Here is a 14,547-nt window from a genome sequence, read left to right as displayed (position 1 = left end):
ATTTTCTCTCAGCTACTCCCCCGAATATGTGATATATATTTGCATGTGGCTGTCCCAGTAGGAAGTCATTTCTGATATTTCTTTCCTCCCCTGCCGACGTCTCTTTCCAGCTTTCTGCTCTTCATCTATTTTTCTCTGTCGATCTTTGTCCCCTGAGGTGTTTCTCTCCTCCACCTACATTTTCTATCCCTTTTATCCTTCCTTTTCTTCCTCTGTCCTCTGCCTCCTACCCTTCATCTTTCTGTTGTTATTGATTCTTCCTGTCAATGGGATCCTCCACTTGAATACAAACAAGGCCATCTGCATGACTGCCAATCAATATCAAAAATCCAGGAGAGGCTGTTGGGTACAAAAAAAAATAAAAAATCCACAGCTTTAATGTGAGTATGTGCTGTGAGAATGCCAAAAAGTGGATGGAGACTGTAGTGACAACTGTATTTTAGAGGGATTTTGACACAGAGGAATTGCATGCTCCAGTTGATACAATTTTACAGGTAGAGTGGCATGGACGATCATGTGTAAAGGCCAATATAAGTCCCCCTTGACGCTCTCGAGGTGCAGCTGGACAGCGGTCACAGTATTTGTGAGTAAAGCTGTGAGATCTTTGCCCTGAGCTGGGTAAACAGTGAGATCTTAGTCCCGCACCCGGAGCAATAAGATGGCTTCAAACACACAGGAAAAAAAAAAATCTGTAGTAGCTTAACGCCTCGTAAAAGCGGGGAGAGTGAAATTGTGTGTGCATTTACGTGGGCAGGGGGTCTCAGGTGGAGGGACAACACAAGAATAAAGGCTGAAACTGTATGAGGCTGAAGTCTGCTTGGATTTCAGACAGGCAGGAGGATGCTTGAAAAACCGGTGTGCGTGCGGTTGCCCATCGAGCTCTTCGGAGCACATTGGTGCAGCGGAGCTCTAAATTTAGCGAGCTCTTTAGTAGAAGTCATCTATCATTCAACATGACCCCTCCCATGAGGAAAGAGATGCTGCATGTGAGTGAGTGTATGTCTTACAGAAAGAAGGTAAAACAGCAACACAGATAAAATAAGATACGGAGACCTTTTAAATGTTTGCATGGAGGTTTTTTGTACCCTCTTTTCTCTTACTGCTGCAAGGATTTCAGTATTATTAGTCAGCTTTTAAGCTCATAAATGAAGCAAAGAGTAAAACAAACAAAACTCTTTGTTCTTTATTAAATAGGGCACTACTTTTGCTTGATGTTTAAGGGTAAAAATGATGAAAAAACATAGTACACACACAAAGAGTACTAATTTTTTGGTCTTTGTGGATTTTCATTTTTTTCTGTTATTGTAAATCATTCAGCTTAATGGCTAAAATTTAAAAATTTATAACACCATGCCTCTTCTTTTACTCATCTGTGTGATGCTGTGCTTGTGGAACAAAATTTCACTGGCCTCATTTGCACATTAATGTTGTACAAAATGGGAGGCAGCTGCATGTGTCATTATTTGAGTCTGTGATAATGGTTTAGGCTCCTCAGAACAGGTCGGAGCCTGAGAGGAAACCAATGTGTGCGATGCTGCTCTTTCACTCTCCTTCCTCTCAGAGACAGATGCCCACTGTTTTCTTACAAGCAACATCGTTTTTTCCCCCTGACTTCTTAAGAAAAACAACATAATTTCATAACCTGATCAGGTAGGGTGGTCCCTAAACATCCCATTGTTTACTAACAAGGAGTTTCTGATGACAGCAGTCAACAGAAACACATCAGCAATTTGAAAATGCCAGATGCTCGGCATTCAAATTGTGCTCAGGAGATGTTTGTTTTGACAATGAGCCTGGACCAGTTAGGAGGCAATTGGAGGGGGAGATCATGCCAAGTGCTTGGAAAAACAACAACAAAAGAGCCCATGCTATTCTCCATGCTTTATTGCCATGCCTGAGCATACATTCAGACATTGTTGATGTGCACAATAGGCGCAAGCACACACTTTGCTTAATAGCTTTTATACTCTTGTGAAGACAGGGATGGGAGCGTATAGATCAATTGTGAGGAATAAGTGCATGAATTGGTATCATAAACCTTAATTTACTGTTATAGTGTGAGCCAGCAATATTCAAACAGACAATTTGTATTTGCAATCACAGTAGATGTACTTTGTGAGGAAAAAAATATACACATACTGTATGTACTGCCAAAACAGCTCTGATCTGTTGGGGCATAGACTTGGGGTCTCTGGGGGTGCACTGAATTATTTGGATTCTGTGAGCAGGAGGGTGGGACCCCCGTGCATTGGGCTAATTCGGTGCATCCAACACATAGAGTGGGATCAAGGGGATTTGGAGACCAGGTCACCACCTGCAGCTCTTTGTTGTGTTCCTGAGTAGTTTCTGCAGTGTGATTCCTGCTGGGGGAGTGCTACTGCTGGGAAGGGTGAGCCTGTTCTGTTTAACTGGGTAATACGTGTCACATTCAAAGGCCATAGTTCTCTGCCAGACACCAGTGGATTGCTCCCTCTGGGTTGGAGTGGGCTGTTACCTCAAGCGACTGATTTTAGATATCTTGGGATGTTGTTCACCAGTAGGGTCGCTGCTCCTTTGCAACAAAAATGCATCTGATTAGGGTGCCGCTTGGGTGCCTTTGGAGGTTTTCCTGTCCACCTGGGAGAAGACCTTAGGATAGACTCAGAATATACTAGAGGTGTTGCATATCCTATCTGGCCTGGGAACACTTCAGGATTCCCCAGAGGAACCGGAAAGCTTTGCTGGGGACAGGAACTGACCTGCTTAGCCTGCTGCCACAAAGACTCGACTAAGTGGAAGAAATTATATGGATGGATGTGTGTGTCTGTGTGTATACTCTCTTCTTATTACAGCAACAAGGCAGTTCTTATGGAGCAACTGCATTGGACTGATGTTTCTGTTTATTGTATATACGCAGCCACAGAGGATGAATTATATAATATTAAAAACAATCATTTCCAGAGTCAAATTAATTTACTGGACAGCCCCTGGGCAAAAATGTGCTTAAAGTCCTCACTGATCACTGTCTCTTTAATGAGGCATTTCATATGTATTAAGAACAACTTCATTTGATGAAATGCACAATGTAAGATTTAAATAATAAATAACCATTAAAAATGTATTTTGATTTTTGGCCTTGACAGTGGTCCCTTTAAAATTTGGTAAAAATGTAGGTGTTGCCTTGAGACTCTCATCATGATCTTTACAGAATTCACAAACAAATTTGCAGTTCAATTAACATAAACTAAGAGCGACCTGGTAAATAGTTTGGGCCCCTGAGCTGTTTCTTGCTATGCCCAATTGGACAACCAGCCTCGGTAGTTTCAGATGATGAAGTTGGGAAATAAACAAGCCTAATGAGTGCAAAGCCTGTAAGGGAACAAGTCATTTTCTGTCTTGGAGTAAATCATTTCTATTATGGGTTAATTTTACCGTTTAACATACTGCTTACCGTAAATGCATGCAGAGGACTGATAAGTGACCGTAAATGTCAACAGTCTGCTTTATAAAGTCAGTGTAAAATGTAAAATTTCTTTGCAAACTTTCCACTATAGGTGGGCTCAGCACTGTGACTGCAGACTAATATTCCTATCCTGAGAGTCTGACTCGTGAATGGAAATAATACAATTACTCAGACAACAAACTGCAGCAATGATTTCAGACAAATTTCTAAATTCATTGATGAACATGCTGCACATATGAGACAACAGATGTGTTGCTCCTTCTGTAGCTGTGTCACTCGCTTAAACTTGCTGACATTTGTACAACACAACACGGATGGCCACTGATTACATTTCTTATTTCCCACTACTGTCCACCTGTGAAATCAGAATAAGTCCCCCCCCCCCCCCCCCCCCCCCCGCCCCCTGCCCCCGAGTGTTTGCTTGATTGCTTTCTGAAAAAATAAGTGTTTTCCATGGGGTAGCCTCAGGTAATGATGCCCTTTCCACATTCAATTTAGACTCCTGCTGGAACATCATTTAGATCTCAATTATCCCAGTCGGTTTTTCTTGTTCTTTTTGCTAGCTGAAAGGCTTGAGGTGACTTCTCATTGATTTTCTCCTTATGCCAAACTCCCTCCGCCCTGTCAGACAAGGACAGACTGAAGGCTTTGTTCTAACTGTACAGCCAGCCCTTCCATTTATCTCTCTGCGTGGGTCACATTATCAAACTGTACGGAAACATGAAAGCAATGGAACTCCACTGCCAGTTAATATTAGGTAACTTCCAACAAAAATCCTACCTCTGATAATCATAACGGGCCAGACACACATCCCATCAGCAATTTTATGAAGGACTGCATTGTGGCTGGAAATATTGAGACTGATCCAGAAAATAGTCATTGTTGTGGTTTTCAAACTGGTCTCACTGCTAATTTTAGTTATTATGACTTATGCTAGTTCAGTACTTGCGATTTGTGTCATATAAAGCTTTATGTAATGCAAAGTGACACAACAAGTTAATGTGTATCGAGACAAGCATCTCAAAATTTGCAACATATTTTTTGAAGACATCTATTGTCACCTTGGTAACATGTTCAGATTTTTTTAGAACATGATTAAGATTAAACACTGAAATGATTTGATTGGGATTAAAGGAAATGGCATGGTTTGGGTTAAAATAGGACCCTATCAATATATTTTTCAAGCATCTTCTCCACTTTCTGGACTACCAGGTTAATGTTAATTCTGGTTGTCCCAAAAACATAGTTTGAGACTTCCAGGGTTTCATACGTAGCAAAACAAAGAAAGGAATCTTATCAACTTGCATGGTGCAGCTTTCTGTATCATTATTGTTCTTCAGAATTGGTTTCTGGTTCAAACAATATAGCTTCACTACTCCAGTATTACAACTTGCCATATAATGCAGACAACAAAGCAAAACTAACCTTTTTGCTTTTTTAAACCCAAGAGGTTTGTGTTGTTTGTCCCAATGCACATTGTACTGTTTTGCTTGAGTTTCCTGAGCATCTGTCGGAAGGGCAAATTTGGCATGACCCACATGAAAGGGCCATAAACTGACAGCTTTTCACTGCAGGAACTTAGGGCAAGTGTGGGGTAGCGTGAACGTAAACAGGAATGGTCCCCTGATCTTCCCTTTTAACCTTTTTGTTTCCATTGTATTGTCGGATCCAACAGCTTTGACCGCAACGCTGTGTGTACTTATAAAAATTCAACTCTACTGAGAGTTCAGAAAAATGGTTTAAAAATCAGCATTTGTCTTCTCTGGTTTTAACCAATCAGCACTGAGACCACAAAGAAGTGCTTCAAGGCTGAACAAAAAGGGCAGGCTATCCTAAAACAGCCTGCAGGTGCTCTAATGTGAGAATCAAAATTCTAGTCCTTAAAATAGAGGAGCTTCCCTTGAAGCTTAAAAAGAAATGAACCCTTTCACACTTAGTGGTCCTTGTGGTGAGACCGGATTGTGTCTGTAAAGTAAGTATAAGAAGACATACTGTATTTCAAGGGTTTATGGGTTAAACTGTTCTGCTTCAAAATAATAGTGACAAATGTGCTATCAAATGGGTTGTCATTTCCAACAGCCACCTGACATGCATCACTTCAAAACAAAAAGAAAAAAAAGGAGAATGAATCAACAGAGAACTTCATTTAACACTCTTTGAAAAGTTAACAGTTCTAAATGGCTCGGCTGACGTTATCCAGATGAGTTTTATTTTTTCAGATGAATGCTATAATGAAGCCACATAAGCTGTTAATACACTGTAGAAGAACTAAATACTGAGCCTGGGTGCACCTGGCAGACTTCCAACTGCTGAATTTCCTGGACTCCTGCAAGTGCCAAAGGCTATTTTTTGGCCTGTGCACACCCAATTTCATTTCTACATAGATACAAACACTTGCAGGGGTTCATTCAGTACTGGCTCATGCAGAAAACATCTTCAAGATTGACAGTTTTCTTCTTTGAAATGTTTGAATTTAGATATACACTTAAAGAATATGACCCTGCAAACAAAAAACACGTTTAATACAAGCTCAGTGCAAAGCTTTTCAGTGAAGTCAATAAAGACCTCAGGCCTCATCTTTCAACGATGCACACATCACAGATAGCGAAACTTAAAAAGACAGGCTCACGCTGAACACAATAGACCAATGCGCATAAAGCCATGCGGCCTCAAACTACTGTCTGTTATTAATAGATAGTACACTCATTTTTGAGCAGGTAAAACTAATATCTTGCAACCATCTCACCCACCATCCCAGTCATTATGTAGCAGTTCGCAATGCCTGATTGGATTGTATGAGAAATTAATTGGACTTCTGTGATAAACCAATATAGGGAGAGGAGGAGATTCTTCTGCGGATGGAGGTTGGAGGTATTCAGAAGTTCATTTTGTTAAAAAGACATTAGGAGATGAGGAGTTAGTGGCGACAAGGCAAGGGGAGATAGCGACTTAATGAAAGTTTCCTTTCATGCCCCTGGGTTTCAGAGGCAGCTCTTAACAAGAGCGAGGAAGATGAGAGAGAGGACACAAGAAAGAGAAGGAACTTTTAAAGTGCTCAGGAAACTTTCTGCAACAACTATTGTGCTGCACATTATAAAGACGTCAACATATGTCTTTGTCAGTGTAGTAGAATAATAGAATAATAGAAACATTTCTCCTAGAGAGGTAATGAAATAAATAAACCAAGGTAACTTCAGGCAACCTATCTCAATCTTTTTATTAGCTACAGAAAATAACAGTCAAAATCCTCCATAAATATTCCAACTTAATTCATGTGGAATTTCATCAGATGTGCAATATGAGGAAACTAACTCGATGTGTGATTTGATGCATTTTTAAATGAGTAAATTACAAATATGCGGCCATATCAAAGTGAAAGTTACCTCCCCTGGCCTTTAAACAAGATTCTACTCTGTATGAAGGTTGCATTCGCTTGACGTCTCTGTCAGGGCATTTTACAGTTTCATTTAATTAGCAAAATGTTAGCGCAACAAACTAAACTCAGATTATTACGGTAAACATTATACATACTAAATATCAGAGGACTAGCATTGACATTGTGACTATATTTGCATTAGCATTTAGCTCCAAGCAACACTGTGATTTTGTGCGATATACAGGATACAACAACATCAATAGCTCGTTTGTAATTTTGGCAGTGTGCTTTGGATCTTTATTATGATGTAATATTCCTCTCCTGCCAAGATTCTATAAACTGAGAGTCATAAAATTACTGGCTAAGAAGATATGTCCACAGACATTCATGGTGCCATCTATAAATATCTTTTGCTTTATCATCACATTCCCACCTCTGTGCTTCCCTGCCAGGACTATGCATTCACTGTAGTCATCATGGACAGGTTCACACCAGACATGCACCACATAATTTATGCTGAATACATTTATCTTGGTCTCATCTAACCAAAAGTTTTGTTTAGTTGTTTTTTTTTTTTTTTAGCAAAATATATCTTGCTGTTAAGTGTCAAAGTGAAACAAATTTGTTTTCCTTGGATGTCACCCACAGACATTATACAATGTCTGAGCTGTCACATTAGCTGCAGTTTCCATTGATAACCTCTGTGCCAAGTTGGAAGCTCTTGCCTGTCTGTTTTTCAGAGCAAGATTGTGAAAGTAGTGCACTGCTGGTAGCATGATTTTAGGAGGACGACCGCTGCCACGCCAATTTGAGGCACTATGGCTCATTTTAAACCTCCTGATCACTGCTGCAGTTGTGTTTCCACTATTTTTTGTTGATCTCAGGGTTTTTTTTGCATCGCTTCCCATCTTTCTGAGGATTCACAATCAGATCTTTAAATTCCTCTGTTGATTCTTTTCCGTTTGGAGTCAGACATGCAGATAGAAGCAGCCCATAGCTCCAAAATCTAGAAAGTTCTGGTGTCCACAGCTCATTTTATTACCTTGTTCATGTAGTTAGTGTCAGGGCTCCCTCCTCGGTACTCACTTGTGCTGTATGTTGTATATTAAAATTAAACTGAGTCACGGTGTTTTTTTATGCTCAATTCTAAGTCAAACATAATTAGTATAAAAATGACGACACTAACCTGCTGATGCTCATAAGGTTTCTCATGAACACAGTCTTCTTTTAGCATGGGATCAGGGTAACATGTTAGTACAGGTGAGGTTGATGTGATAGAGGACACAAGTGTGATTTGCAGGCATTTAGCAATAAATAAGAGTATTGAATAAATTAGAACCAAACAAACTCTCTTAACCTCGTCTCACTTATTTTAAAAATGAAATGATTCAGTTAACAGTTAACCATCTGCTGTGGTCCCCCTCCTTTTTATCCAGTGGAATGTAATTAATTTCAGAATAAACTGATTTATCTGTAGCTGTAGGCCTGTGCAACAACTTGCAAATCAGGTCAACATACAGTGTACACATAGCACACATTGCATGAAAAATTCTGCCAATGTGACCTAAATGTCACTGGCTGCATTTGGCCCTGATAGCAATAATCTGCCCTAACACATGTATTCTTCTATAAAGAAAACATTTTACCTATTGAGACAAAGATTTTTAATATGCTCACTATGGCAATTCTAACCTGCTTATGTTTACCATGTTGACATTGTTAACATGTTATCATGCTAATATTTGTCAGTTAGTAGCTACTAGTCAAAGAACGCTGAAGTTCCTGTAACGCCATTAGTTTTGCATGTATCTGACCAAAAATCTCCTTTAAAATCTCTAAACCTTTTCTTACTTCAGCAATTTCCCCTTGTGGATCAAAAAAGTATTTCTGATTCTGACTACTTAACTATTTAAGTAACATTTTAAATATTTGGTAAACTCTGCTCCCTGAAACACAGATTTAATGCTGCCCACTCAATACTGCCAAGAACCTTCACAGAAACACTGCATTCTTTATTTGGTATTAAACTAAATTGAAAAAAAATTCTACATAATGTGTTAAACTCAGCATTACTTTAGTACCTGGCAGTTGTACGTATGCAGCAATTCATAAATCAGGTCAACAGTGTACAAATACTGCAACTAACTATTAATCAACGAAAGTAGCCAAACTGAAATGTTTAGCACATAGAGGAGAAGACTGTTGCAGTTTTCTCCTGATGAATGTAACTTCCCCTGCAAAAACCACTAAATTGCCTGAGAGGTACAGCAGATGTGACCTCGGCATCATTAGCACAAGCTGAGTGACCCTGAATGCTGTAATAAAAAAAAAAAAAAATCATTTTAGCTCATTTATCCTTCATCAAAGAAAGGAGAAAACCTTTGACTGTCGACACAAAGGCTTTTTTAGTGACCGAAAGCATTGGGGTTTGCGAGATATGTGGATTTGTCTTCAGAGGGCCGACTGTGTTTAAAAAGTACAGTACAGCACACAAAAAGAGAAGCTAGGGAAGTGACTGTGTGAGAACTCAGCTGTGTCCGAACTCCTTTAGACGATGGCTCACACACTGCATGTTCTGTCAGGAGGCTGAAGGATGACCTGTTTCATGCTCTCCTCCCAATCAAGACCATGTGGTCTGTCTGATCAAATTAGCCCAGGGGTGCAGCATCTGGACGTCCAGGCTCAGCTGTGTGTCTCTCTCATGGACTACATGTCCTCGCTGGGTGAGCGTGGGTGACTTGTGAGTCGAGGTGACCCGTCTGACTCTCAGACAGCATCCTTGATCAACAGACAGCTGCTGCTCACCACTCGCAACACACATAGACGCGAATACACACCAACTTACACTGAGCTTATTTCTGTCTCTGTTTGTTATGAGTGTCATTTCCAGCCATATATCATAATTACTCTAACAATTAAACTGTGTTTTAATTAAAAACTAAATGAGAATATTCCAAACAGGTGAAAAAAAAAAAGGCAAATTGTAACCAACTTTTCAAATACTGCCCTACTTAGATGAATGTAATTATTAATTTATTAACCCTTAGATTATTGGATCCTACACTCTTCCACAAGTGGGTCAAAAATGACCCGTATAAGAATCAATGTGTCTTTATGCCATTTTTGTTATTTTGGTTTAAAATAATCATTTGTATTATTGTTTATGTTATATTTTGCCCACACAAGAATGATTTCATGTTTGAAATATGTTTATGCTTCACTTCATAACAGATATTGATGATTGGAAAAGAAGAATATTACACAGAACAGCAATAGAAGAATGTCAACATCCATTTTGTAGACATTTTTCCACTCTTTTTCTCCAGCTGTTGTTGCTCTCCGTCCCTCCAAGTTTGTGCATCACCTGTTGTATGATATTATCAGTGCTAACGAGCTTGAGGTAGTAATACAAATATTATCGTTTCTTTAAAAGTATAAAAGGTAGCTTAAAATGTAAATGGAATGATATCAAAAACATGTTTTGGGGAATAGCTGGAATATGAAATGCTATAAACTTTTCATTACAAAGATATTGCAAGAAAATGATCTCCCCGGGTCATTTTTGCCACACATATGCATCTAAGGGTTAATAATATCATTAATATATTTCATTTTTTTGGAAATACTTGATCGCATAGGGAAATACTAGTATGAAACTGGAAAGGAGAGAAATGAAAAACACAGCTGTAATGTAGTATCTTCATATTCATGGCAAATATTTATTGAAAAGTCACTGAAATAATTAAAAAATTGCACGGTTATTAAGCGGTATGTGAGCTCTCCAACTTAATTGGGGTTAATTAAAGATTAGGCAGTTTTATTATAGAAGGAGTTCTAGTGCAGCTAAGTAGTAATTAAAAGACAAACAAGCTATTGTTTACACACATAAATAACTTGTTAGTGGATGACCAGTGGCTCCGGCTTCCTAATGAACCTGATGCTACTTTGTCAGTGAGTCTTCCATCACTACTGCAAGTACAGCCAGTGTGAATGAGGCCAAGAACAAATCTCCCAGTGGATGTTTAATACATGTTTAATCCAGGCCAGAGGCTTCATAGCTCTCTATGAGATTGGCGCTTTACCTACTTACCAAATCCACAAAGGTGAGCCGAGGATACACTCATGTTAGGAGGCTTGTATTCTGAGTGACTCACCTGCTCCAGTTTCCAGTGGAACTCGGCCGGTCTGAAGGTGTCCACTTGGGTGAAGTCTCTCCTCAGCAGAAACACCAGGCGGCAGTTATGGACATACAGCGAGTAGTGGTGACGGTTCATCTCTGTAGGAGAAGGAAGAGGAGGGTTAAATCACCAACACCTACTCACAACTGTCAGGTAAAAGTCAGTCTTATATGTAGGTGTCTGAAAGCACACACAACTGGGAGAGATGTACTTTTCTGATAGATGGAAGCTTTCAGAAAGACATTCTTCACAATTTTTCACTGGAATTTTTCGAATATAAATAATCTCTCTCAAGGCATGCTACTATATTGCTGAATTATTATAAAACTGTGAATTTCCCTGGCGAGGGAAGACTGGAGGGAGAACTTCAAAGTTTCTCAAAGTTAGAGGTAAAAATATTTAAGCATAACTTTTCCCTAAATCCACCTTGCAACCATGAAGATTTTTGCATTGTATTCTAAAAAGCAGTAGGTTCAAATAAGTGTTAAACTCCTTTTTACACATTGCAACACTTAGGAACATGTTTATTCATTTGAATACTTTTATTGAGAACTTGTCTGTACTTGCATTGATTTATTTTATTGGTTTTTCTTTTATTTCTTTGTTTTCTTACTACTCACTACTTTTCATAACAAGTAATAAATTCAATTCAAATCCAAATTTATTCTATTTTACACTGCCTGTCCAAAAAAAAGTCGCCACTTGAATTTAACTAAGCAAACAGGTAAGATCCTTCCATTGGATAATTACTGCAATGATGAATATGTTTCAGCTGCAACAACTTATTTAACCCTAGCTGATGCAGTGAGGAGCTTCTCATTTATAAAACAACCATGTTGGAGGACATATCCTGTGGTCATGGAAAGGATGTTAATCTGTCTCAGAAGGGTCCAATTGTTAAGAACCGTCCAACGCATTATTAAAATCTGAAAGGACAGTGGTGAACCATCATCTTTGAAGAACAAATGTGGTCGGTCATGTGGTCTGATGAGTCCAGATTTACCCTGTTCCAAAGTGATGGGTGCATCAGGGTAAGAAGAGAGGTGGATGAAGTGATGCATTCATCATGACTAGTGTCTACCAGCCTGTGGGGGTTAGAGTTATGATCTGGGGTTGGTCAGATTCAGCAACGTCATGTTCCCAAAGAATGAGGTCAGCTGATTACCTGAATATACTGAATGACCAGGTCTTTCCATCAGTGGAGTTATTCTTCTCTGATGGTATGGGCATGTTCCAAGATGATGATGCCAGGATTCATGGGGCTCACATTGAGAATGAGTGGTTCAGGGAGCATGAGACGTCATTTTCACACATGGATTGACCTCCACAGAGTCCAGACCTCAGTCCCAATGAGAATCTTTGGGATGTTCTGGAGAAGACTTTGTGCAGTGGTGCAACTCTCCCATCATCAATATAAGATCTTGGTGAAAAATTAATCCAACTCTGGACAAAAATAAATGCTGTGATATTGCTGAAGCTTATCAAAATGATGCCAAAGCGAATGAGTGCCAAAACTAAAGGCAGTCCAACAAAATATTAGAGTGTGTGACTTTATTTGTTGGCCTGGCAGTGTATATGCATCATGTATAAAATAAGGAAACAATGATAACGCACAGCTCAGCTATTGCTACTTATCTGTCACTGGCATGATATTGAGTGTAAATTCACAATTCACATGCAGGAATTATTTGTCCAAGCTTGTTCAAAGATACTTGATTGTGCTTAGAAATAAGCTGCACATTAGGCTTTGGCTACACAAGTACTTGCTAGAGAATTCAATTGAGTCTTAATTTCTGGTCTTTACATGGAATTTCATTCTAAGACAAAGAAAGGAATACTGTTAATCTTAGTGGCCTTTATTGATCCACTTGCAGCTGATTTCTTGTTGCTTACAGTGTTTTTTGAGATGCCAACAATATCTCCCTCGTCAACCGGCCACCCTGGTATAGAGTAGTAAAATCTCAGATCGGAGGATTAGTTGGCATCAACTAATCCACTTATTTGATTTGTGCCGTTTGCCACCCTGATCAAATCACAGGCTGATTTGTGGCACTCTGATGAAATCAGTTGCAATACGTTGGTGGGAACTCATCTGTCTGAGGATAAGGGTGTTAAAGAATAAGGGAAGTGATATTCTTTACTTTTTGTTGTCACTAAATACTGTTAAAAAGACATTCCTTTGCTGTGTGTAGCTCTCAGTCTCAAGCTCATTGGTTCCTACTGTAGAATTATATGTTTCCCGAAATGATCTGGGTAATTTGGTTTTTAGCAAATGTTACTCACACATTAGTAAATAGCAGGGCTGTGGTATTAATACACGTTTTAGTTAACATTTCTGACAGCGAGAGCGAGCCTAAAGTTAACTACAGTAAAGTGCCTGTGGCCAAATTCAGTGCGAATATCAGTGAGACACATCACAAAGGCGCATTTTAACTGTCTTTGGAAATCAGTGGAGATTTCTTCCTCAGACACAGACTTAGTAGAATTAGTCCATTGTTGGTTTTGGTCTTGTCATGGGTGACTGTGGCTCAGGTGGTAGAGAAGGTTGTCCACTTGACTCCCAGCTCCTCCACATGACTAATGTCAACAGACTGAACCCAGAGTTGCTCCCAGTGGCAGCTCTGCCATCACTGGTGAGTGAGTGTGTGTGTGCATATGAAAAACCCTGTAGAAGCTCATGGAGTAACATCAAGGTAGATATGTGCTTTGTAAGTGCATTTCCTTTCATGCGATTTTCAGATCAGGAAAAACACATGACTCACCAGTCTTGTCAGAGTTACAGAGCAGCGTCTCCTTCTCAGCTCTGAGTCCAGGACTGGGCCCGTGCTTCATCCACGTTGCTATGGTGAACTGGTCTGTCAGATTCTGGGGTACCACCCAGTCGGGGATTTTAGCAGCCTGATGACCGTCAAACCTGAAGATGAGGTCGCTGTCCCGCCCGCTGTCAGTCACCAGGGAGGCTGTCCAATTGGTGGCGGCGCTGGGAGCAGGGAGAAGGTCAGTGCTGCCCGATGAGGCACCTGGGGGTCATTGCCATGGGAAGAAATAAAAGGTGCAACAGGAGATGTGTCAATAACAATCATGGTGGATACGCAGTGTATATTGCCCTAACCTTGGCAATGATTACTTATGAGTAAGGCAGATGGCACGGCTTAATATGTAATCAATGGGCCGAGATGGATAGAGGATGTGGCTATTGATTCATGGCAAATGAAACTAACTTTCAAAAGGAAAGACATGCGAGTCATCGTTCATAAATTCACAACATAGCTCACCACAGAAATGTGCCTCTATGGAAACAGACAAGACATATTGACCGACCACTATGGTAACACAAAGAGAAAAGACACAGCAAGGACTTGGTGAGAAGGACATTGTGGTATCAGCCAATCACATGATTTGTTTAGTGCTGACACTTTTGTTATGTGATCCCCACGCATCCTGACAAAACACACCAATCATTAATGCGTTGCATTGAGTCATCCCACTCCTTTTCTCATGTTCTCTTCAAGAACAGCTCCATCTTTCCTTTGACCTCAGTCAACCTCAGT

The 14,547-nt window shown here is 39.8% G+C and overlaps 1 protein-coding gene across 1 annotated transcript in view; it reads right to left on the bottom strand.

The window, feature by feature from the left end:
* Window positions 1–14,547, bottom strand: part of LOC111569704 (calsyntenin-2) — a 345,816-nt gene that overhangs the window by 75,885 nt on the left and 255,384 nt on the right. Inside the window, exons 7-8 of the mRNA XM_023272001.3 lie at window positions 13,759–14,016; window positions 10,973–11,094 (exon numbers count right to left, since the gene is read on the bottom strand). Coding sequence (XP_023127769.1) covers window positions 10,973–11,094; window positions 13,759–14,016 — 380 coding nt within the window. The remainder of the gene's footprint in view (window positions 1–10,972; window positions 11,095–13,758; window positions 14,017–14,547) is intronic.

The sequence above is a fragment of the Amphiprion ocellaris genome, chromosome 7 (assembly GCF_022539595.1).
Source record: "Amphiprion ocellaris isolate individual 3 ecotype Okinawa chromosome 7, ASM2253959v1, whole genome shotgun sequence".
Lineage (NCBI taxonomy): Eukaryota > Metazoa > Chordata > Actinopteri > Pomacentridae > Amphiprion > Amphiprion ocellaris.
The sequence above is the reverse complement of the archived record's forward strand: the minus strand, read 5'-3'. Positions and strand labels throughout refer to the sequence as shown.